The sequence below is a fragment of the Phaeoacremonium minimum genome, assembly GCF_000392275.1.
Source record: "Phaeoacremonium minimum UCRPA7 unplaced genomic scaffold PA7_03_scaffold_580, whole genome shotgun sequence".
NCBI classification, from domain to species: Eukaryota; Fungi; Ascomycota; class Sordariomycetes; order Togniniales; family Togniniaceae; genus Phaeoacremonium; species Phaeoacremonium minimum.
The window spans coordinates 473,999-499,506 of NW_006921482.1; the positions used below are offsets into that span (position 1 = coordinate 473,999).

At 49.9% G+C, this 25,508-nt stretch overlaps 5 protein-coding genes across 5 annotated transcripts; 4 read left to right on the forward strand and 1 right to left on the reverse strand.

Moving 5' to 3' along the window:
• Positions 1-5,048: 5,048 nt before the first annotated feature.
• Positions 5,049-6,951, forward strand: UCRPA7_8176 (putative allantoin permease protein; the record flags this gene model as incomplete). Its single annotated transcript, XM_007920695.1, has 5 exons — positions 5,049-5,733; positions 5,792-5,886; positions 5,940-6,142; positions 6,197-6,635; positions 6,691-6,951. 5 exons carry the CDS (start codon positions 5,049-5,051, stop codon positions 6,949-6,951), a joined length of 1,683 nt encoding a protein of 560 aa, XP_007918886.1.
• Positions 6,952-7,855: 904 nt separating this feature from the next.
• Positions 7,856-9,631, forward strand: UCRPA7_8177 (putative general amino acid permease agp3 protein; the record flags this gene model as incomplete). Its single annotated transcript, XM_007920696.1, has 3 exons — positions 7,856-8,344; positions 8,439-8,551; positions 8,617-9,631. 3 exons carry the CDS (start codon positions 7,856-7,858, stop codon positions 9,629-9,631), a joined length of 1,617 nt encoding a protein of 538 aa, XP_007918887.1.
• A 5,061-nt stretch (positions 9,632-14,692) lies between these two features.
• Positions 14,693-15,734, forward strand: UCRPA7_8178 (putative cell surface protein; the record flags this gene model as incomplete). The annotated part of the gene is made up of 3 exons (XM_007920697.1): positions 14,693-14,804; positions 14,869-15,323; positions 15,381-15,734. The coding sequence occupies 3 exons, from the start codon at positions 14,693-14,695 to the stop codon at positions 15,732-15,734; spliced, it is 921 nt and encodes a 306-aa protein (XP_007918888.1).
• Positions 15,735-16,646: 912 nt separating this feature from the next.
• UCRPA7_8179 (putative glutamate carboxypeptidase 2 protein) lies at positions 16,647-20,558 on the forward strand (the record flags this gene model as incomplete). Its single annotated transcript, XM_007920698.1, has 4 exons — positions 16,647-17,346; positions 17,706-18,161; positions 18,444-20,323; positions 20,376-20,558. The coding sequence occupies 4 exons, from the start codon at positions 16,647-16,649 to the stop codon at positions 20,556-20,558; spliced, it is 3,219 nt and encodes a 1,072-aa protein (XP_007918889.1).
• A 525-nt stretch (positions 20,559-21,083) lies between these two features.
• Positions 21,084-23,973, reverse strand: UCRPA7_8180 (putative vacuolar protein sorting-associated protein 35 protein; the record flags this gene model as incomplete). Its single annotated transcript, XM_007920699.1, has 5 exons — positions 21,084-21,248; positions 21,298-21,444; positions 21,509-22,330; positions 22,478-23,735; positions 23,840-23,973. The coding sequence occupies 5 exons, from the start codon at positions 23,971-23,973 to the stop codon at positions 21,084-21,086; spliced, it is 2,526 nt and encodes an 841-aa protein (XP_007918890.1).
• Positions 23,974-25,508: the final 1,535 nt, after the last annotated feature.

Here is a 25,508-nt window from a genome sequence, read left to right on the forward strand (position 1 = left end):
GAAACACCTCCGAAGATACTTGACATGATGTTCGTTGCGGCCGTGAGAGAGTGGAATTGGAAAGAGCTGTTTACGAACGGAGTGAGTTGTCGGACGACAACTTCCTGTGTTGATGTAATGAAATAGATGAACCAGATGCTGTTAGATTTCCTCGGTGAGTCCTTGATCTTGGGACTTTCTGGTTCCAGGCCATGGACTGACTACTCACATCACATAGGCGCCAACAAGATGCCATTTAGTCCAGACAGTGGTAGCTGCTTCCACCCTTCTAACACCTTCTTGATAGTCATCAGGGATTGCTTCACCCTCCGACGACATAATAGGACCATTGGGCGTTACTTCGGAGACATCTTTAGGCCTCTCTGATGGGCTCTGGTTCTTTTCAGTGTCCGTAAAGGCATTTTCGCTGCCTGATAGCGTCTTCGATGATAAGAACCCCATAACGAATGCAGATGAGATAGAAATGTCTAGCAAAGGGATCTGTTACAAAGTGAGAGGCTTAGATCTCCCACAACCCTTGATGTTTGGCTCGAGGGAAACGAAAGGCACCAATCTCATCGCGAGGGAGCGGCCCGTTATGTGCGGCGTACCGCGGCATAAGAAGCATGTGCCTTTCCCGTCGGGGCATCTTGGCTGCTGCGGGACATTACGGACATCGCATTGGCTAGATCGCCGGTCACGGAGTACCTGGATGAAAATAGGGGAAAGAGGCGTCGCTCCAACGCTTGCACTGTATGCTCATGGGTGCCATTGAGGATTTCTTTCAGTAATGCTTTACTGCCGTGTAGAGTAGAAGTGGAGAAATCATAGAGAGTTATTGGTGGCAGGCGTTTAGGTGGCGTCTTTGGTGTCTTCTTGGTGTCTTGTTGGTGTGTACTATGTTGTGCTTGGTGGGCAATAGTTCCATCTTATCCGATTATCTGATCATCTGATAACCTCGATCCGACCGAGCATCCACCCAATCACTTGGGCTGCACGGTGGCATCGCGAATTTCGCTTGCATACAAACCTGCCCTAGTCCACAGTTCGCTCCTTGGCTCACTTCCCTGCGCCGTGAATGCGACATTTTTCACATTTTTCACACTTTCTAGCTGTTCCTGCGCAATCGGCCCTCGGCTTGTTAAGGTCCATCGACTGCAGAAAAAGTCCAGACTAGGCCCAACTATGCAGCTGCTAAAGCGGACCGCTCGGCAACAACCCCCTGGAAGTGGTTCTCGACAGCGAGGATCACAGCATGTGGACATGGATACGAGCACGATGTTGCCCTTGAGCATCTTGCGCTAACGAATCAAGCTTATATTATCGTTTTCGATGGGGTACATGTATAAGTCAACCACCTGTCTTCCGCCCTCGCTGTCTGCCAGTTCCCCGAGGTTTACACGCATCCTCCTTTCGCTTTGTCTGTGTGCATGGAAGCTGGCTGCATTGAGACGTAGATCTTGCCTGATCCCGATATTGTCAATATCTACAACATAATACATTCAAATCCTAGTATTCGACTGCAAGATGAAGTACCTTGCCACCCTCCTTGCTGCCGCAGGCTTTGTTGCCGGTGTAGCCCTTGAGGATTACTTCCCGCAATGCTCCATTGATTGCTTGGTCGACGGCGTCGAGTCCGCAACAAGCTGCGATCCTAATGATGGTGTTTGCGTCTGCGTGTTCGACAACTATGTTGTCATTGTTGATGCTGCTACGGCTTGCGTGATGCAGGCCTGCGGATCTGACGTTGCAGTCAGTAAGTAGAACTCCTTCCTTGTCTTTCAATTAGGTTCATCAACTTCACGTCAATGCCTTGTAGACAATTCTAATCCCCAAACTCAGATACCGTGCTTCCGGCTGCTGCCGATTTCTGCTCCGCCGTCAGCTCCAGCGCCAGTTTGGCCCCAGCCACATCAACCGCCGCCGGCGGTGCCGCTTCTACATCTGCCTCCGCTGTCACGACTTCTGTTGAGACATCTCCGACCGCTGCTGCTACAGGAAGCTCATCCGGCTCTGAAGTTACCTCGGCACCAACCACTGCCAGCGCCCAATCTACTGCTGCCCCTAGCACCACGGCATCTCCGGCGGGTGCTGCTGACTCTCGTCCAGCTGGTATCGTTGCTATGCTGGCCCTGGGAGCCCTTGCGGCCTTTTAAGCAAACTACAGCTTTATCGCTTTTGGACAATCCTTGGACAGTCGACCAGCAAATTGTAATCATACTCGAGTGTAGCACCAGCCTCCGATCATCCTCACGTTCAGGATATCACTATAACTTAGACAAGTACTGAAGTAGACGAAAGGATTGAAGATGCGGCTCACACATTGTATTATATAAGACCAATCGGCCAGGATGCGGGAGACGATAGGATGATAACAACGCTCTCCGGCTTTTCATATGGGAGTGTTAGGTTGATACACCAACTGATTTAAGCTACTTCAGTGCCTGCATGAATCGTCGTTACTATCTTCATTTTTCTTCATCTGCCGCCTCTATACTATGATTTGCGATAACCACAAGACAAGCCAATGATTACTGTTCACAGTCGCTTCACCCATGCCTTAGCTCGTATGTACCCTAGTTCAGGAGTATGCATTGACTTCATTTGTGTATCTTCGTGGATTTTGGTACATTTATCCGGTAGAAGCTTATGATAGTTTAATAATATATCTCGTTTTGTACTCTCAGTTGGCTTTAACCTCGAGAGCTCTCGCGTAAGATGTCACGAACTGTTCGTGGAGATAATCTTTCAAAGTCAACGGGACATATTCACCCTGATTCAATGGCGGCCCAAAGGTCTTGTCAGCCGTATCCTTTCGAACCTCACATCCAGGTACGACATCAAGGATTTCCTTGGGATTTCCATTGAAGAAGAATGGTACTGAATATCGATGCTTGCCCGAGTAGTTCATCACTCGGTGTGTATTTGACGTATAGTGATGATTGGTCCAGCGCATTATAGCATTCCCGAGATTGACCACAAACGCTCCGGGCACAGGTGTGACGTCTAGCCACTCTCCAGTCTTCTCATCCTGCACCTGCAAGCCACCTGTGTCGTCTTGTAACAGAATGGTCACGCAACCAAAATCGCGATGCGCCCCGACTCCTCTCTCATTCTCGCCTGTAGTAGGTGTTGGCGGGTAGTGTATAAGACGGAGGGTACAGCTTGGATCAACATTTATGAAATCGTCAAACCAATCTTCTTTCAGTCCTAGACCAAGAGCAAGTGTTCTCATGACATCTTTGGCTAGATCTCGTGCGCTATAGTAGTAGTCCATGCACGCATTCTGGAAAGTCTGGCCAAGGCCATCGGGATAGAGATTTGGCCCACAGTTGAATTCTCCTGCTTGTACTCTGGGATGATCTTCTGGCAAATCTTCGCCAAAGTATACTGCCTCTTTCGTATCCGGCTTTGTGCCAGGCTCTAGCATCTGCGCGCCGATCTGTTCATAGCCTCGATGGTATTTATTCGTTGAGAGGTGACACTTCATCTTCTCTTCCAAAGGTAGGTCAAAGAACATTTTGGCTGCAGCAAGAATCTCATTTTGTTGCTCGGGTGAGATATTTGTGTTGGTTAATTGGAAGAACCCCTTGTCTCGGCAAGCCCTGTTGATGTCCTCGACAAGTCTGGCGCGGGCAATTGGATCGGAACCCCGAAAGGCTATGCAAGTTTATGTAAGAGCATGCCTCTGTTGACTGGCCGATCAAGGTCTGAACATACCAGAGAAGTCAAGAACAGGAGGTGCATTTGACGAAGAGTCCAAAGAGGCCATCATGCTGGATGCGAATGTTCAAATGATGCAAAGCTTACGGCAATACTGATAAAACACAATTTAGAGCTGGCGTCGATCGAATACCACTCTTAGTCCGAGTATCCACTAGGACGATGCGCAAAAGCTCAGCTACGTAGCGTTGAGGCTGAAGGTGTCAGAAGTATCAGCCTACGATAAGGATAAGTGTCTCCAGTTGTTGGCCCGAGATCCAAAAATCTTCTTCGTTCGAGGCTAAGATCTCGGCGCTCGCCGCTATCTGTTCATCACAAGTGCATCAGACATGGAAGGACAGTGGAATCTTAAAATGTAAGAGCAGTCGGTCCATGGTTATAGATAACGTCCTAGAGAGACTTTGGCAACTCGGCCGACCCGCTTATCAGCACTTGATGAGCCACCTACATTCACTAATAGTGTTCAGTGTTTGCTTGCAATAACCAATCGAACCAAACGCAAACGATGTATGGCAAAGAAATATCTGATGCCAAACTCGATGGGAGAATTGACTTTTAAAAGTACCTCACTAATCTTTCAACATTAATTGTGTCCCCGAGAATATCGCGTTAGACCGACCAAATTACATTATCGAGAAAGCCAACAGAACCAATCTTCGCGGGTAATCGAGCTTCAAAGACGTTCCGTAACAAGTCTCTCTCATTAGACTTCAAATCTTTGCATTACACCAAAGACAACCTCGTCAACACGGTACTTCAGAGGCTCCTACACGCTTTCTGCTGTCTTGCAGAAGCAAGCATCGAACAAGCTAAACTTCATGACAATGAGGTCTATCTAGAAGGGCAGAGCTCGGCCGGGCTTCTATGCGGGGTTGACACAGGGTCACATGCAGGCCGTGCATGTCACAGATAACAGATACAAAGCATGCGAAGAGCGCATAACAAAAATCCAGATAAACGCGTTGGAACTCCCCGCGGAGCATCCTACGCGGAGTTACCTTTATCGCTTCTAGGATGTGCACGGGGTTGCTTTATGGGGAGCATTTGGACCGGACTGTGTTAGTCTTCAAGCTACAGACTGACACATAGGTGCTAGTCGAGTCGCTCTACCAATGACCTTATCTTGATTAACCAAAGCTGATAACACCAATGCTCTACGTATCTTCACCCGGATAGAGTCTATCTAATTTCCCTATCTCGGTTCGGCTCACGGGGATCTCCAAAGGTTGGTAGCCGATATGTATAAGGTCATACACTTCCGACCTTTCCCCCGAATGCAGGCGTGGTGTCACTGTGACGGACTCATATCTCGAAATCTGTGGCAGCCGCATTGACACCTGCACACAATGGTACGACCAATCTCCGGCGGCAGAATGGAAGCTGTCAAAGCTGCTCTTAGCAGCAGAGAAGCTTTCATCAAAGCCATCGAGACGAAGAAGGATGCCGCTGGCGACATCGTCGAGCGCAATCCCTGGAAGAATGAGGATCTCGACATCAGTCCGCCAAAGGATCGGACTTGGGGTTGGTACGACTACGCCTCCTTTTGGACCACCTATGGAATAAACCCCGGCACTTGGAATGTGGGATCTGCCCTGATCGCAATTGGCCTCGTCCACTGGCAGGCGGTGATTTGCATTTTCTTTGGCTACCTGTTCGGCGCCATAGGCATGGTGCTTCACTCACGCTCCGCATCCGTCTATCACTTCGGTTTCCCTGTAGAGAGCCGTATACCATGGGGTCTCCGCGCGTCCTACTTCCCCATCCTGCTGCGCGTTATGACGGCCCTTATTTGGACTGGTGTATCGATCATGTCAGGCGGCTTCCACACGGCAGTCTTCCTGCGCTGTATCTTTGGAGACTCGTTCTGGCTGATGAAGAACACCATTCCCGAGAGTGCAGGCATTACCCTTCCGGACTTTGTTGGCCTCATGGTCTACTGGATTCTGACATTTCCCCTGCTTAATGTACCGATCCCCAAGTTTAGGAGATGGATAGAAGCTGAGGCTTTCCTAATGCCATTTGCAATTTTCGGTAAGCCTGGTTGAACCTTGAACCTATACAGCTATTGTTTGTTACTGATAACAGGTAGGCTTGTTTATATATTGCATGGTAACAGCCAAGAGTGCCCCTGAGCGGCCTCTTTCGACTGGAGCCATGCACGGTTCAACGCTCGGCTGGGCTATTGTGAGTGGACACTATGGTCACTTCAAGAAACAACGGCTTACAAATGCTTTTAGGTTGGTGGTATAAACTCCATCATGGGCAAAACATCTACATTGGTCATTAACCAACCTGATATTGCTCGCTATGCGCGCAGCACCAAGTCGCCGGTTCTGTCACAACTCATTGCTTTACCTATAATGAACACCGCCGGTGCTACACTAGGCATTTATGCCACAGCGAAGATGTATAATCTCTGGGGAAATGTGGATTGGAATCCGTACGTCTTTTCTAGCAAGAAGTAAAGCTTTGCATGAGATCTAACACGATTCAGGTGGATCCTCGCACACGATATCCTCGACCACAGGTGGGGCCCGGGTGCACGCGCTGGACTTGCTATATGCAGTGCTTTCTTCATGTTTGCAAATGCCATCGGTGATATGGGTGCGAATATCATCCCGTTCGGAGCGGACTTCATGACTCTATTCCCACGGTGGCTCAATATTAGACGTGGAATGTGGGTGGCTTACCTACTCGGTGTTTGTATATGCCCCTGGCACATTTTGGCAAACGCCTCCGGCTTCCTCACTTTCCTTGGGGGTTACAGCATCTTCCTGGGACCTTTCCTCGGCATTTTCATCACAGATTACTTCGTTATCCGTAAAGGAAATATTTTCGTCCGCGATCTTTACACGCCAGAAGGTCGATACTGGTATTTCGCGGGCGTCAATTGGCGTGCCGTCGTTGCATGGGTCATTCCGGTTGCCTTTGTCGTAAGTCTTGCATGAACCTTTGGAAAGATCATTGGAAGCTGATTCAGAGCTCTAGATCCCGGGATTTGCCACATCATTCGGTAATGAGTTGGTAGGACAGACTGGCTGGGTTCATTTGTACAAGTTCAGCTGGTTCTTCGTCTGCACGATTGCCAGCATTTTATATTACGCCTTGTCCTTCATTGGCGAATACGCAAAGGAGGAGCGTGCAATGCCGTTCGAGGCACTTGCGCTTGAACAGATTGAAGTGCTGAATGGACAGACACCAACCGAAGTGGGATCAGAAGTCAATGTTACTGTTGAGACCAAGGTTTAGTCACCGAGAGTACAATGTTTGTAGTCTGTAGTCTGTTTTCATTTAGCATCGGGAGGGCTAGTGATCAGTTGTACTGGAATTCAGCGAACGTGCCATGACTTTCACGAAGATAAATTACATCTATGGTTGCAACAATTGTGTGAGCACTTCTAGTAAAAGGAACAAAAACTGTAATGACTCGTTCGCCAGTCATAATTCCGCGGTACAATCTGCGGGATTATTAGTCTTGCGGGTTTATGTGTTTGAAGTGGCTGAATGACGCCATCACAGCTACGCGAACCGATCTTCAACTTTTGTTAATTGAATTTTCCTGGTTCGATGCTTGTGATCCTAATGGCTGCTATCAAAAGGTTGAAGAGTTTTGCTGCGGTCAGTGCCCGTGCTGAATGTCCGCGATTTGCGCCATTGTAGCTGACTGGGAGGAGGCGGCTGACATCACAACCCAATTGAAGCTCCTCGAGGCTGCTTTAGAGCACCAAGCTAGGGCCGTTAGGGGACTCATGGCGGGCAGGCCGCCTTGGCTACACACGGGGGACCGATTGCGCGATCGCGCCGCTCTCCACCGTCATCCCCCATTTTTCTTTCCGTTAGGTAAAGGTGATCACCAATGCGGCCGTTATTTGTCTCGTTTCGATGCGGCAACATGGGGAGCTGTGGGTAGCTCCCGTGCTTTAGTACCAAGTGTTTGGGGTACCGAGAGTAATACCGCAAGAGCTTGGCCTAGCTCTTATCAGTTGATAAAGATGGCATCATCCCACGACTTTCTGTTTTTCTCTTGTCATACTTTTCTGCGTCGTTGCCGTGCGGAGCTCATGATCGACTGTATTCACGATTTAATTTGCACCTAGCCACTGAACAGCCAGTACTACCCAACACTCTGGTCGAATTACAACTGACACCCAACATGTCTGGTGTGCGCAAAGACGACGACGACGTCTACGACCGGCAAGAGGCCGCGCTAGACTCCCCGTCCGGTGACGAAAGCGACTTCAGAGCCATTGACCCGCATAGCGGTGTCAAGCGAGGGCTTAAAACGCGACATCTATCAATGATGGCTTTGGCCGGGATCATAGGCCCCGGCCTGCTTGTCGGCTCTGGTGGTGCATTGGCCTCCGGTGGCCCAGCGTCTCTTGTTATAGGGTTCGGAGTCATTGGCATAATTGCATTCAGCATCATGCAGAGCCTCGGCGAACTTACGACGCTGTATCCCAGTGGCGGCGCTTTCACGGCATTGGCAGATCGGTTCGTGGACAAGGCCTTCGGTGTGGCGGTTGGTTGGAACTATTACATTATCTGGTTCGCCGTGCTCTCTAATGAGTACAACACCATCTCGAGCATTTTCGTCTTCTGGAGCGATAAGGTGCCTTTGTGGGGGTACTTCTTGATCTTTTGGGTGAGTCTCCGTCCTTATCTCGGAGACAGGCGACCAATTGGTCCTCCGGGGTTAAACACTGTAAGAACGGCGCTGACCGATAATCTGCCGATAGTTTGCGTTCTTCGGCTTTCAACTTCTCGGCGTAGAAACGTTTGGCGAAGCCGAGTTTTGGCTTGCTTTATTGAAATTGGGCGGGCTGGTTGCCTACTTTCTCTTTTCCATCATGTAAGTCTCGTCCGATCCAGAGACTGAAAGCTGCGAGAGCATTAGATTGATTTGAATCATCATAGATATGTCTCCGGAGGAATTCCCGGCGCACCTGCTATCGGCGGCAAGTACTGGCACGACCCAGGTGCTTTCGTCTCAGGATTCCGCGGTGTAGCCACCGTCTTCGTGTTTTGTTCGACTTTCTACGCTGGGGTCGAGTCCGTCGCAGTCGCCGCTACAGAGACTAAGAATCCTCGGGTCGCCGTGCCCCTCGCTATTCGCCAGGTCTTCTGGCGCATCATCTTCATCTACATGGGGTCAGCTATCTTCTTCGGATTGACATGCCCAGCCAACGCTACAGGCCTCATTAAGGCGGGCAGCAGAGCACTCAAGAGCCCAATGACAATAGCCATTCAAAATGCTGGGTGGGAGTCCGGCTCGCACCTGATAAACGCCTTCATTTTCGTCACCTGCCTGAGCGCTGTGAATAGCTCTATTTATATTGGCTCGCGAACTCTGCTTTTCATGGCTCAAGATGGTAAGGCTCCCAAATTTCTTGGGTGGACTGACTCTCGTGGAGTTCCAATCCCAGCCATCGTGTTCACCAACGCATGTGGTGCGCTGAGTATGATGAACGTCAGTACTGGTGCCGGTCAAGCTTACAGCTACATTGTCAATCTGAGTGGCGTCTCCACGTTTCTGGTCTGGGGCGCCATCTCGTTCACTCACATCCGCTTCCGACGAGCTTGGAAGGCCCAGGGATATAGCGTCAACGATCTCCCATTCGTCTCATACCTCTATCCATATAACGCTTATTTCGGCCTTGGAGCAAACATATTCCTGGCGCTCATACAGGGCTGGACAACACTCTCGCCTTTCAACGCTGGCAACTTCGTCGATGCATATATCTTGCTGCCATTGTTTCCAATCATTTACTTCGGATACAAGTTCGTGTTCAAAACAAGGTACTGGAGGTTGCACGAGATTGACCTCCAGTCGGGACGACGACGAGATCTTGAGGAGGCGAAGGAGGTTGCTGAGGGTGATTTTGATAACGTTCCTCGACCGTGGTGGAAGAGACTTATGCGAAATTTCTGATTGCGGATGATGAAAGCCATTGCTCTTGGCTTGCACTTCAAGATACCCCATATAGCATGATATCTGTCCATTTTATAGAGAAACAATGAATAACAGGCTTGTTTTGGATTTTGTCGATGTTTGCCATAGCGTTCTAAGCCAGCGGCACCAAAATATCACTGGCCCACTAACCTTCACTTGGCAGCCCCGCCAATTGCTTTTCACTCTTGCCCCTCAGTACTCCATCGAGATTTCGTCAGTAACACCTTGGAAAGTCGTGAGAATCTTTCCTTCCAATCCTCACATATCACGGCTATTTGACGCTGGAAACACCACGTGATTGACTCCATAGCGTAAGGACGACGTCAACTTTGGGACAACGTCAGCAAGCTACGTCAGAACTACATATTGAATCCACGCGACTTCTCGACCTCCTCGGTGGAGAAGAAGCGTCGACAGCTAGGCGTGGCCGAACGAAAATGGCTTCACCAGAGGCATTAGGTTGGTCTCTCACAGGTCACCTGCTTGGTTTGAATCAAGCAGAGTTCAGGACCGCGACGGAATCGCCTTTTCTTCTCGCTGCTGGACAAGGCCGCCTTTCGAAGGACATCCTCGGGAGATGGCTTGCCAATGACCGGCTTTACATCCACGCATACATTAAGGCTGTAGGGCGCACGTTATCCGTGATAGACCTTCCGCAGGTCACCACAGCCACAGAGAGTGCAGAGACCCAGTTGGTAGACTGGCTCTTCAAGTCCTTGACGGAGCTGCGGAGAGAAGAACGGTTCTTCATCGATGTGGCTAGGCGGTACGGGCTGTCCATCGATTTAGAAGCGACCGCGGTAACGGAAGGTGGACTGGAAATCAAACGCGTGCCTGGCACCGCTAAGCTCCCTGGCCTTGTGATGTTTGAGCGGCTCTTTGGCTCCCTTCATCCCGCATCGTCAATAGACAGGGACCTTCCGCTCCCTTGGCTTGAGGCTGCCATTGTGTTCTGGGGCACAGAAAAGGTCTACTCGGAAGCATGGACGTGGGCCAAATCCAAGCAAGATCCTAGAAGCGACGGAAGCAACGACGCTGACGGAGGTGCTTTGAGGAAGGAGTTCGTGCCCAACTGGGGCAATGAAGGATTTTCGGCTTTTGTCGACCAATTGGCCGCTATCATTGATGGATCTGTTCAAAAAGCAACAGAAAAGCTTGGCGGTGACCCCAAAGAGCTGTTTGTGAATCGAGTCGAGGCAATCTGGAATGATCTGCTAGCAGCCGAGGCTGCCTTTTGGCCGAAGCTGGACTAGAGCCTCATATCATGTAGTTTGAACCGACTACTAGTCGTCAAAAAGACAGACTGAATAAGACTATGCTATGACTTGAGCTCACAGCCTCGATGGAAGTCATCTCTGTACATCTGAACGTGCGGCTCGCATATAACAGCCAATGAGTGCCACGAATCATTCAAGATCGGCCTCGAGACCAAACCCCAATTCTGATACCGGCTTCTTAAAAGGTCCATGGTATGCAAAAGTCCCTCCTGGGGACGATACCCTATTTGCTACGATTGATGCAGTCAAGCACGGACAGCGGCGTAGATTATTTGCTCGCCATTTCAGCAACAGTTCCATCAAGAGCAATTGGAGTTCTGATATCTGGAAGAAGGTTGAGTTCGCGGTTTCCAAGATCAAGAGGGATACAATTACAGGCAAGGCAGATATTTGTGGTTTACGCTCATGACGATAGACATGGGTTGCCCAGCTGTCACTTGGCGAGACTTTAAGTACGTTGGAGAATGAGAAGGTGATATATTCCTCTCCCGATTGGTCATTCAACTACTAAAGGATCCAGAAATCCGAGTACGTTGACGCATTGCAGCTGATCGCCATTGTTTACTTCGATGTCAACACATAAACAGATAAGAATCGACATTCCCTTTAACCTCAATAATGCTACTGTAACAAATCAATTGGTTATTCGAACGCTACTACAACCCAATGAAAGCTTGTCCTTAGTATCGTGCCATGATAGGTCTCATATCTTAGCTTGTTAGTCAAGACATTCAGGCAGCTCAAACATCGACAACCTAAGCCGTGATCTCCTGCGAGAGTCGATTTTTTTTGTCCACTGAATAAGTCGTAAAAAATGGCTTATCTGCGGGATCTCGGCCAGGTCCGGTCAAGTGAAACTAAGAGCGGCAATAGGGTCACTCGTAAGATGAGTGAGGTGGCAGTAACTCGACGAGCAGCCCCATTCCTAGTATCGATTTTGAACACCCCACATCGGCTACAAACTCCCGAACCCTTGTGGGTGTATCGAAGCCATGTGTTCCCCCTCCTGCTCCAAAAGGCAACTGCTGATCATCACCGCTCTTGGCGTTATACCTTGTTAGCCTTATCAAATACTCGGTAGGATTTTATACCGTCCCCCTCATTGTGGTTGTAAGAGCATGACGTGCTCGCGACGTGCAGCACGCAAATTTCGCAAAGATAGATATAGGGTTAATAGAAGCTTGCTGTTCCTTTGCGAACTCTCAGCACCTGAGCCACATGATTTATTTACTTTACAGCGAGAGTTGTGGTCCGTCCTAGTCAACCAGCACATTATGGCTGATAAACAATCTGAAGCCGCGGACGACGCTGTTCGCCCTGTTCACAACAATGCTCTCTCGGGAATACCCGAAAAGGGCGGTTCTGTGACGTCTTCGAGAGATCTTGACGATACATATGATTTATACAAACGGCAGGATGCAACTCAAATTGATCCTCTAGAAGCGAAGCATGTCTTGAGAAAGATTGATTTACATCTTTTACCGCTTCTAATGATGACCTATATGCTCCAATTTCTAGACAAACAAAGCATTAATTTCGCTAGTGTTTACGGCCTCAAACAAGGAACTAAGCTACATGGCCAAGACTATTCATGGCTCGGCTCGATATTTTATTTCGGCTACCTCTTCTCGCAGTATCCAGCTGGGTACCTTCTACAACGACTACCGATAGGCAAATTCATTGGAGGAACTACAATGGGTAATTGAGCCAGCCTTTTACGATAGAACAATCTGACAGATTGTAGTATGGGGTATCCTAATCCTCACCACTCCGGCGTGCAAAAGCTTTGCAGGTATAGCAGCAAATCGATTTCTGCTTGGAGTGTTCGAGGCAGTCGTCAACCCTGGTTTTGTGCTCGTCATGGCTATGTGGTATCAAGGAGCTGAACAGCCTCTGCGTCTGGTGACTTACTACTCCATGAATGGTGTGGCAGGCATCTTTGGCGGGCTTCTAGGGTATGCCATTGGACACATCACCTCAGGCCTACCGCAATGGATGTACGTCTTTTTGATTTTTGGATCAATCAGTTTCGTATGGGGGATTGTATTTTTGATTTTCATGCCGGATCTGCCTTCATCAGCTCGCTTTTTAAATGAGCGTGAAAGGATTGTTGCGGTGGACCGAGTCGCTGTCAACAGACAGGGGGTCAAGAATCATCACTTTAAGAGATACCAAATGTGGCAAACTATACGGGACCCAAAGACATGGATACTCTTCATCATGTCGATTGCAGCTCAAATACCCAATGCAGCCCAGACCAGCGTATGTTGAATCCGGTTTTCCTTGCAGTACCCAATATCGACAAAGAAGAAAATAACCTTTACTCATGTAATGATAGTTCACATCCATCATCCTCCAGACATTTGGATATGACGTTTTGCAAACCCAATACATGCAAATACCGGGCTCAGTTGTTCAGATTCTCTCACTGATGGCATCCGGTTACATAAGCTCACGATTTCCGAATATGAGATGCATCACCATGATAGTCGGTAACCTTGTTTGTGTAGTATGTGGTGGAGTACTTGTGGGTTTATCTCCTGGAGATGATGGCACGAAGAATCGATGGGGACGACTTGTTGCTCTGTGGCTCTGTTCATTCCAGTCCGTTGGGTTCAGTATGAGCTTGACCATGGTCAGCAGTAATGTCGCGGGATACACGAAAAAGCAACTCACTGGGGCTTTCTTGTTCGTGGGATATTGCGTGGGCAATATCATCGGTCCCCAGACATTCATCGATACTGAAGCGCCTCTCTATCATTCCGCCTACATTGCGTAAGCATGCGTTCCATTTAACCAGAGGTCGCTTGACGAGAAATCGCTAACGCATGTCCTATATAGTATATTAATCGGCTATTCAGTAAAGACTTTGATGGTAATCATTCTGTTTGCATACATGTGGACAGTAAACAAGAAACGGGATCGAGAGATGGCAGTACTCGGTCCTGAATTATTGGCGCAGCAAGAGAAAGAGGCTATTGAACGGGGATTTCATGACATGACGGAGATAGACAACGTGGGCTTCCGCTACGTCCTTTGAGGTAACCCGGACCTTTTACGTCCTGAATGGGCCTCGAACATGAGAAAAGAGAACAGTAGTTGGAGGAAGGCAGAAATACGCGAGTGCAGATGTGCGAATGATCCCAGAGCAAATCTGTGGCATTTGAGCCACGTTCTCTTTCGCCTAAGTGATCCACGGGAGATCACCATATTCAGCATAAGCTTGCGATGGCGATGCTTCGTGTTAGACAAATTACCCGAAACGGGCCTTTCTTGGCTGTTTTACTTGCTAATTCTCCGACGAGCTTAGACCAAGAATTGAGGCTTTTGGGTAGCACAGGAGGTTCGTGATTATGCCAAGCTTTATTCCATTACAGCCAAGACTGATGCGCGACAAGCATTGACACTCGTCGCTGTTTCGCTCCCTTCTACGAAATAATTGACATTGAAGTTGCGATTGGCTAACAGACTGTCACTGTTTGCTTCACGCGTAGTTAGAACCCAAATCTCAAAACAAATCGTCTCTGTGTGAATGAGGCTGTGTGCGGGCCGAGGATTGTCATTAAATTGTCTGTGAAGCGGTATACCCAAAAACTATATAAATTATAGAGAAATCCCTTCAGTTATCTGGTCTTCCGCGCTGCAAATTCGACTGAAGCAGAACACCTGCTCTTTCCAAGCACCTGTCTTCTATTTTTAAGCTATCTTATATTTCTTCTTTGTTGCCCTGGAGGCGTCTTGATATAACTTACGTCCTGTAAACATGGCAATTTCTGTTACCATTTTACTGGCTTATTTGGTCGTACATGCTTCATCACATGGCGTAGTGACCAAGATCACCGGTGCTAATGGCGTAGAAATGCCCGGCTTGTCAGGTTGGTTCATCAATAATATTCCCATGATGTCATCCGCAGGAACATAGTTGCTGACTTGTCATAGTTGCTGATGGCACGCCTCGGGACTGCTCTTCTAATGGTTGTGGCTCTCAAGCAGACACGGCCATCATTCGCGATAGAGAGATCAATAGTGGTGAAGTTGGACCTCTGGGCCGAACCCAAGGCAATGGGCCCATCGATGCCGCTACGATGATCCAGAGTTTCATGGGTGCTGCCTCTGCGCCAACCAACAATGGTAGTGGAGTAGGTGTGGAAGATGATCTATCTGGCACACCTGTCGCGTCCAAAGCTAGCAAGAACGCTGCCCGAGGCAAATCAGCCCCACGACAACTGGGTCGGCTCGCCGGTGGTCTCGCCGGGCTGTTTGGTGCCGGCGGTGATGGCGATAAGAACACTGGACCTCCTGAAAGCAATGTTGCAGCCACTGCCGGCACAGGTGCCACCGAGGGCCTGCCTACCTGTGCTGACGACGGCACTATCACCATGACCTACCGTCAGGTATGCCTCATGCACACTACTGCTCGCATATTCAATAGACTGACTCATTCTCATCAGATCAACCAAGATGGTGCTGGCCCTCTTGAGGCCATGGTCGACGGCACCTCTGGTGGCACTGATATGTCTGCCTTCCAAAACGCCGAGGTGACCCAGGATGTTCCAGGGCTTGGTATTCAGGGCCTGTCTCTGGCCACCACAACAGATTTTCCACTCCAGGTACAAATGCCAGCAGGAATGACTTGCGATGCGAGCGTTGGCGGGGCTGACAATGTCTGCGTTGTACGCGTGAGGAATGGCGCAGGTGCTGGTCCCTTCGGCGGAAGCGCCGCTTTCACTCAGAGCCCGGCAGCACGTAAACGTGCACTCGCATATCGTATGAGAAAACGTATGGAGGTTGCTTTCAAGGCGTGAGGGAAAAGGACACAAATGGAGGCAGTTCAGAGGCTCCTGGTGGGTCACTGTAGAGTATTGATCTATAGCCGAATAATATATCTGTTATGCCACACGCCTCTTTGTAGATGAGGGTAGAATACGACTGCGAGTATTGAGCAATTTTTCTCCGGTAGCTCATGTGTGCAGGGTTGTTGGTTGGATAGCTGCCTTCATAAACATTCATTCGTTTGACCAATGTGTGAAGGCGAAGTTGCGTATGATCGCGAACGAGCTACCAAACACATATAAAGAGCACCGTTCAGGGATGCAAAAAAAAAAAAAAAAGGTAGCTTCGTTGTCCCGCTGTCGAGCACCAGAGTACACGGCACTGGGGTAAAGGACGTATCCTAAACAATGGCAGATGCAAATTACCAGTGACCTCGACACCCATCCCCAGACTAGCTGGGGTAGCGCAAATATTGCCCAGCCCCGGGATCGAACCGGGGTAGCGCGCAGATAACTGAGTTATCCGAATGACCATTACGCCATCCTGTCTGAAGCTCCTATCATACCCTCTCTTGTGATATTCATCGCGGTTAGTTCGATATATAAGGGTTTCCTTTGGCGTGTGGGATATGCACAGGATACAAGCCATCATCTCAAACTGACCCGAGCCTGATAGGATGACGACCACGCAGATTCATCTATAAGCACATGATCAGATAATTCTCACTTCAGAGCTTTTGCCTCACTTACCTCGTTTGTTTACCCAAATTAGCAATTATAAGTGCCGTAGTCTGCCCAAGGTATACCTACCAAGCACTACCGACCTACCGTTGCTTACCCCATCGCCCTCCCACCCATTATAACCGCGTTGATTACCTTAAGGACCATCTCCTACCCACGTTTATTACCTAAAGATCGCCGCACAGCAGTCCTCACAAAGCAGCCATGACATCGCATCCGCGCCACCAAATTCCCGAGCTGCTGCCCCGTGCGGGCTTTATCTGGCCCCCCAGCCGGCAGCTGCTCTCCAACAGGATCCGAAACCGGCGGCTGGCGCGCGCCTTGACCGGGGCTGGGATCTCGCTGAAGCGAGATGAAGTGGAAGCCGCACTTGCGGCCATCTTCGACATCGCCAAGGATCAGCATGAGCAAGGTGCTCTACGCGCTGCCGAGACGGTGCCGTACTTCCTCGCCGGCATCCGCCGGCTTATACCATTCGCCAACGGGCTAGATGAAGGGGTGTTCATAGATCTCTTCACGTCACTGCGTAACGGCCGCAGAGAGTGGCATGCCAACCCCCGGCCCCCTTTCGACGTCACCACCCATGGCCCGCTGGCCAAGGCCATTGATGCCTTCAACTCTGCGGCGGCTCAAGACTGGAATGAGACAGAAGTTGAGCTCTTTGAGCTTGTTGGGGGATATTCAGACGCCGAAAGCGAGGGGGATGCCATGGAGATAGACGAGGATCAGGAGCAGACTGGGGCCCTTACCCAACAGGCGGCCCAGCCGCAGGAAACCCGATCTCCGGAGCATATCGCCCGTCTACTTAAGCAGCTGCTCGCCAACCACGAGGCAGATAAATCCAAGGCAGCGGTGGATAAGGTGACGAAGGATTTCGAGGATATGGATTTGGACGAGGACGATGGTGAGTTAGATCGATTCCTCTTAATTGAGGCTTTAGCAAAGCGACGTTGGAGCTGTGGCTGTGTGATGACTAAGCTGAACTTTACATGGACAGGGACTCGCCAAGGCTAATCTACTATCACGTTAGAGACCCTCCGGGGGGATAACCGGATAACACTACCTACTGTAACAACCAGCTTTCCTCCTGATCACCTTTTCCCCAATATCTGCTATGCTGACTATCTCTTCTAACAACTAGGCTGGCGATTGTTGAAGTCTTGTTTTGTTCTATTACTTGATGTCTTTCCTTATTCGAACGTTCTTTAGCCCGCATTCCCTTACAATCACTGTTTCGTAATCCCAATCCCCGTACCACGCCAGCCCAGCCCGAATGCTCGTTCCCACGACGAATCTTCCCATTATCAACTCCCTCCTACGAGGCCATCGCGATGGCGCCAGACAAGAATCAGAGATACGACCCGGTCCCTCCAATTCCTACCTACGATGAAGCCGTTGCGGGGGATAGCCGCTCTGCCTTTGAGGGCGATTGGGAGCAAGATCGGGATCATCTTGCACTATCACCGGTCGACGAGCACTCTCATAGCGAATTCGAGTCAGAAGGCCTATTAAACACGCGAGGAGCTTCTAGCGCGACTCATCCGACATCCTCCGCGCGACCACGACGAGCAGGTGGCTATCGGGCCCCGACGGTAGAATCCGACGATGAGGACAGCCACTGGGATTCGGCCTCAGACGATGATGCGACGGAAGCAGCGCATGTGCGGCGAGAGATGCAAGAGCTCGAGATGATGGACCCCGATGACGACGATCACGCACGTAATTTATCCTCCATATGGGGCAAACGAATGCCTTTCTCATTATCTCTACCCAAATGGAAGTGGTCTTGGCGATGGCGACTTCCGCGCTTCCGAGTTCGTCTTGGCGAGAACGCAGAGACAACCGACAACGAAGAAACGCCGAGACGACGTTTTTGCCTACCAGTGAACTCCACAGCAGCTTTCTTGATCGTTGGACGAGTGTTTGCGATACTCCTTGTACTCGGATTCCTCTATTTGCTATTTATGAGCGATCTCTTTGCGAATATGGCACGTCGATTAGGGAGCCAGATGTTCGACCCCGAGAGCGTGCGAATACATGTCCAAAGTAATGTCGACCCCCACAGGATACGCGAGAATTTGAAACACTTCACATCATATGCACACATCGCTGGCACGGAGGGTGACTATGCGCTGGCCACAGACGTGAAGAACATATTCACCACTTATGGCCTGGAAGACGTGTCCGTAGATGAGTATTATGTCTATCTCAATTATCCGAAAGAGGGAGGCAGAGCTGTTGAGATCCTGGGGAAGGACGGGAAGCCGACTTGGGCCGCGAAGCTTGAGGAGGACGAGAGAGGTGAGGAGACAGCAGGGCACCAGACATTCGTATTTCATGGTCACTCCAAGTCTGGCGATGTCAAAGGACCGTTAATCTATGCCAATTATGGATCCAGAGAAGACTTCAAGAGGCTTGCCGACAGTGGAATTGAGACAAACGGAGCGATTGCGCTTGTGAGGTACTACGGCACGCAGACGGACAGAGCTCTGAAAGTGAAGGCTGCCGAATTAGCTGGATTTGCGGGGTGCATTATCTACAGCGATCCAGCAGACGATGGATTTCTCAAAGGCAACGTCGCACCCAATGGAAGATATATGCCCGCCGATGGAGTTCAACGAGGCGCTGTCAGTTTGATGAGCTGGGTTGTCGGAGATGTCTTGACCCCAGGCTGGGAGAGCAAGCATAATATGCCACGAATGAAGAAAGAAGAAAGTCCCGGTCTCGTCCAGATACCAAGTCTTCCTCTAGCGTGGCGCGATGCGCAAGTCATGCTACAGCACCTTAAAGGTGTCGGTCAGAAATGCCCTGATGACTGGGTTGGTGGTGTACCAGACATTGGTGAATGGTGGACCGGCGATGCTTCATCGCCTATTGTGCGCTTGAAGAACGAACAGGACGAAGTGGATGATCAGCCTATCTGGAATGTTTATGGAAGAATTGTTGGCGTCGAGCAAACCGCGAAGTCGATAATGATAGGCAATCATCGAGATAGCTGGACGTTCGGCGCAACTGATCCTCACTCCGGCACTGCGATTATGCTTGAGGTGGCTCGAATCTTCGGCGATCTCCTTGATCGAGGTTGGCGGCCGTTGAGGACCATCGAATTCATGTCATGGGACGCGGAGGAGTACAATCTCATAGGGTCAACTGAGTTTGTGGAGAAGAACCTGGACGCCCTAAGACGAGATGGATATGCTTATATCAACCTCGACACTGCTGTTACTGGCTCAGAATTCCATGCCTCTGGCTCTCCTGTTTTCCAGAAGATCCTCTACCGAATCATCGACCGGATATCTGATCCAAATTTGAATACAACACTTCGCGAGATTTGGGACCAAAAGGGCTCTAAGCTTGAAGGCCTTGGTGCTGGCTCTGATTATGTTGCATTTCAAGATATGGCAGGTACTAGCTCGCTGGATTTGTCGTTTGAAGGGCCACCATTCCCTTATCATTCTAGTTATGACGACTTCGAGTGGATGGACACGGTTGGTGACCCAGGCTTCGTATATCACTCGATGCTTGCTGAGCTGCTCGCTCTTCTCATTCTTGAGCTTGCGGATCGCCCGATTCTACCGTTCGACATGGCAGCTTATGCGAACAGTCTTCAGAAATGGATCGATGAGCTACAGTCTTGGAGCGAGAATAAGGGCGCGAATCAAGCTGGCCAGCCACCTCTTGACATGAGCGTTCTCAAAGCTGCTGCGAACGAGGTGACTGGTGCTGTTGGAACATTTGAGCAGTGGGAATCAAGATGGGAGAATTCCGTGTTGGCCGCCAGTGGCTGGGAGCCTATTGGGCTTGGCAATGAGAGAGCTGACTACAATAACCGCATGGCTCAATTTGAGACCGACCTCCTGGATCTGGATCCCCATGGTGGCGTAAGTTCTACTGAATTCTCTGCCATCATCAACGTGACTGACTGTACTGTAGATTCAGAACCGTACCCAATTTCGACACGTCGTATTTGGACCCCAGTTGTGGTCCGGCTACGACGAAGCATTCTTTCCTGCAATTCGTGATGTCATTGATGCGGGCGACTGGTTGCTTGCTAACCAAACCGTGGACAAAGTCGCAGGTATTATTCGGAAGGCTGCGCAGAATCTGAAGATCTGAGCAATGGTGGAATTGTTTCGTTGTCTATATACCTGAAAGGGCCTCGTCTCGAGACTCTCGCAAAATGGGGGATGATTTTCTGTCTGCATTGCAGTGGCGTTGGTGGTCATATCGTAGGGGTTCTCTATAGCCATCCTGGACATATTTGTCTCTCGGTCACATTTCCTTTAGTTTCTCGGCATATTCTGAGCTGGCCGACGTTTGTACAGCATGGCTTCTCTGTATAAAAAAGGTCCCTTGCGGATCGTTTCTTCACATCGCTCGTCACCCCCCGCTTATGCATGAAAATTGTGTGACTGACATCAACCCTTGTCCGTTTGCTATCGATGTAACGGCAAGGCATTGATGAGAATATACATGATTACAAGAGAATTTACATGCGAAGCGTCGTCAACACACCGAAGGCGATCTATGCTTCTTCCGGCCCTTCAACATAGGGCTCCATCTCATCTTCACCCAGTCTGCACCCTTGTCACCTCCGCCACTTCCGTCGGCCTTCGCCCTTTATCACTTCTTTACGGATCATTACTTCGGAGTCAAAACAATCCCTTCGTACTCTTTACTCTTGATCATCTCCAGTGTATGCAGGAAGTGCTTCTTGCTGTGCTCGATAGACGCGGAGTCTTGCTGGTTGCCAGCCAAGTTTGAATGAATCAGCTCGATGAGACCATTGAGGTACTTTGTGGTCACCTATCACGAGATCAGCCTTGTTTCAGAGGAGCATATGGATGAGACTTACAGATTCGTTCTTTTGGTCAAAGTAGTAGACGTATCGGTCTAGGATCTCGACAAACAGCTCGATGGAAGTTGCGGTCTCCATGCACGAATCGGCCACCCTAAGAGCACGCTGGAGGCATTCAAGTACTCGCTTGCCATCCCGATAGAGCTGTTGAGTCAGATGTCAGCATGCTAATAGAGCAGAATTGCCAGGATACTCAGCTTGCACATACATTGGTCTCGTCCTCCTCGCCATTAGCGGCATTTGGCGTTGCCCACCAAAGATGACTTGCTAGGTACACTGCACGGCACTGATCGGGCTTTCGTAGCAGCTTGCTAGCATGTTGTGCACACTTTGTGATGAGAGTGTCATAGTTCTCTTTGCTGAAGTTTCTCGATTGATGTAAGGCTGTTGAAATGACGCAAACGGCTTGGAACTGTGCCTTGGAGTCTGAAACAGCCTCCTCATACACGGTAAATGCTTGTGCGAAGAACTCGTAGGCGACTTCCTCGAATCCAGTCATGTCCGCGGTCTGGCCGCAAGCACAGAACAGTCTTAGAGCAAGCTCGGCTGCCCCTGCGCCATTGACACGAGTATAGAGAGTACTCAAAGCGGAATGCAGGAACTTATATAGGGCAGAAGACTGGGTCGACCAATTATCATCATAATGCTCGCGAGCCTTGAAGCGACGGGCCAGCTTCATCCCAACGGTGATGAGAGGCGGGGTCGTTGTACGAATGCGCTCGTTACCCTCTGCATAAGCCTTGCGAGTCATCTGTAACAGCTTGAACTGAGTGTCATTGTTCTCCGATTGGAGCAAATGAACAAGTCGTGCTAGCCAACCCTGCTCCTCCATAGTCTCGTCAGTCTCCAAAGCGCGTGCCCGCGGCTGGACAACGCCCGGGTAGCCAGCCGGTGGCTGAGAGCCCTCTTTGATGAGGACCTTTAAGACCTCAAGCACGTTCTCCAACTGTTCTGTGGTCGTAATTGGAGTTTGACTGCGGAGGAGTGTCCGCGCAACTTCGCCCGCAACTGCACGTCGTGTAGGGTATGTCTGGGATTGAAATAGGGGAACGTATGTAGGAAGAGATAAAGCAGTGAAAAGAGATACGTATCTCTTGAGGGGCGCTTGCAAAAGGGCAAGGAGGCTTTGCTGTGCTGGTGGAGAATGAAGATCGGCGCTGTTGGCATGCTCTCTCACCTTAACATTCGCGAAATCCAAAATCTGGTCAACGAAGTCAAGTCTTTCGGGATAAATGTTCAACGCCAGGTTACTGAGTGACACCAAAAGCGCGATGGTGTCTTGGATGGGCAGATGCTGAGCTTGAACCAGATTCTTGACTTGTCCAAAGAAAATCTCGTACAGTCTGACATTTTCAGGGATTCCACGGTGCTTCGCGGGAGCTTCAGTCTCCTCTGCTCCATTGACAGCAGTGGTCTCAGTTTCCGCTATTGACGGTGTTGCTTCGGATTCTTTTGTCAAGGTCTCTGTCGTTGACGCAGAATCACCTTCTCCACCTTCAGCTTGTTCTCCATTGGTTTCCGAGGTAGCCGATGGCTCGTCAGTCGCGACTGGCGGCTCGGGTTGTTCTTTTCCAAGCTTTGTCTTCTCCAAAAGCGCTGCTAATGCCTCTTCTTCAACCTTGCCTCTGTCTTCGTCGGACTCGTTCTGTGCTTCCCTCTCGGCGTAATCGGAAAGTCTGTCCATGAGACCAATGACAATGGCTTTGACATTAACATGAGGGTTCAGTCTTGACACAGCCCCGAGGAATTGATCAAGTGTGTGTAGGTGGAATTCGTCGGGGAAGACCTGAATGATGACTTCCAGAAGGTACTCCTGAGCGAGGACATCTCTGCACTGAACGACTTGCTCCAGCAGTGGAGCAAGAATTCCTTGCTTATAAGCTTGCAAGTCAACCAATTGGCTCAACCGTACAATGTTGCTTCCAACCAAAAGCTGCAGCTCCTTGCGTTCCTGTGTTCGCTGTTCTCGTTCCCTAGAATGCCCTTGGTGTTGCAACCGTACCCAAAGCTTATTCATCTCCACGAAATTGGTCAAGATGAAATTGATCGAGTCTTGCAAGTTCCCTTCCGGCCCATCCCCCTCACCCGTAGGCAGAAAATCTCGAGCTTGGCCAGACAAGTAGTATCGCAGAAACAGTCCCCTGATAGGATGTTGAACGCCTCGGCTCATGTCCATCATGTCTTTCATCAATTCCTTGACGGGGGCGCCCTCGATAGACATGTATGCTGTCCCAACAGTGATCATTAAGTAAAGTCGGGGGACAATGTTGCCCGCATATTGTACTAGCTCGTAGAGGTCCGCGAGATGATTGACTGGGTGGTTTTCGCGCAGGTGTACCGAGAGATAGCGGAGCGCATCAAAGACAGACATGTACAATTCGTAATATTGCTTCGGGCTAAGGCTGCTCGTTCGGAGTTCGGAGACCAGAGTAGAACTGGAAGATGTTTGTTAGTCACGCTGCGCATGTCGATACGACCAAAGCCACCTCATTGAGAGCTTATCTAAGAGCTCTCGCGGGACGCAGTCCGAAGAACTTACCAGCACTTAAGAGCGTCCATGAGCTTTCCCGGTGTGTCCAAGCACTTGCGCATCAGTGCCGTCTGCTGTCGAACGGCTATGAGAGCATCTTCAAGCAGACGGGCCTGGTCCTCGGGGGGGGCCGGTGCCGCCATCTCTGGTAGGATAGATGCTTTGGAGGTGCAACTCAGCTGAGGTTGTCGACGAAATTAGCTATGCAGACGAAGCGTTCCAGGCAAAATCCAACGCTGGGTCAATAGGACAGCATCAGCGGTGTAAAATACAGCAATCGCAACGGGAGCTGTATGGATGCGATGACGACGCAGGAAGGATAGTGCTAGAGATGTCGGCTGCCTTCAGCTAGTTGGAGGCTTGGAGCTACCCACCACCTTCGCACCATACGCCAGCCACAGCCACACTTGTGAGATCTTACGTAAGGCACCTGACTGCCACGTGATAGTCAGTCCTCTGAGGCAATTCCTCAGTCTCCTGCACTAAATTTCACATTGCATCACGCACCAATATCATAACTACTTTATCATTCTTCAGATGTCGCTCGCCTAAAACCTATCCAAAACACCCTTTTTTCTGATCTCCTAACAGCGGTCAGATATATTACTTCTTTGATTTCACATCTGTTTAGCAATCAATTTTGGTAGGTATCTGGTCGCGAAACGGCAGCCCTCTCGATGATATCTATTAATCGCAGCATCTCGTAGTTCTTTAAGAACGGACTGTGCCCGCTAGCGAATTCAACGACCTCAGCTCCCGCTGCTTGACCCAGTCCCAGCTGAATCTCGAATGGCACAGCTTGATCGAGTTTACAAGCGACGTACGTCTTAGGGACTTTGATTTCTGCCGGCGTGTACGACACCGTTGTCATGAAACTCGCGAGGCTTTGCTTTACAAGGCCTGATGTGCATATATCGGCTGTCGTCTGGTCTATGTCGTTGTAGAACCGCGATGGCCCATTCTCATGTGCCAGCGCAACTTCATCCTGCTTCTGTCAGCATCGAAACTTGTAGATACGGAGCAAGTCTAGCATCAAATTACCTGGATGTCCCACCAGTCAGGCTTCACACCGCCAACGCCGATCCACAAGCTCAAGCCTGGCTGTGGGAGAGCAAATGCCGCAATATACACCACTGAGATGATTCCTCCATTTTCGCCCTTTGCCTTCCGTTCGGCAACAGTGTTGCTTTCAGCCGCCGCCGTTCCAGGAATTCCACCGTAGCTGTGACAGACCAGTACAACCTCCTTACCAGCATCCAAATATGGGTTCATGGCTGATTGGATGAGTCTTACATCATCAAAATGCGTTTTTCCAACAATGGTATTGTCCCAGCCAGCCGTGGCATTCAATGGCGCGACAACCGTGAATCCCTTGAAGCGCAGCCCATTGATGAGCTCTATGTAGTGCAATGGGCGGTGCCATGCCCCATGGACAAGGACTATCACGGGCTTCTCAGGGCTTGACATTATGGGTTGACTCTCAGGGGTTATTCGGCACAGGTGGTTTGGTAAGACTGATGTTCAGTTTCACAGTATCGGGCAATAGAGCTCTCGTCCGCACAAGGCAAAGGCTTTATATAATCGCAAGCATTTTGCCTATTGGGTGACATGCGTCACTCTGTCATCCTACACTTCTAAGAAAACTCGTCAAGAACTTGGAATATGAACCTGAATCCTG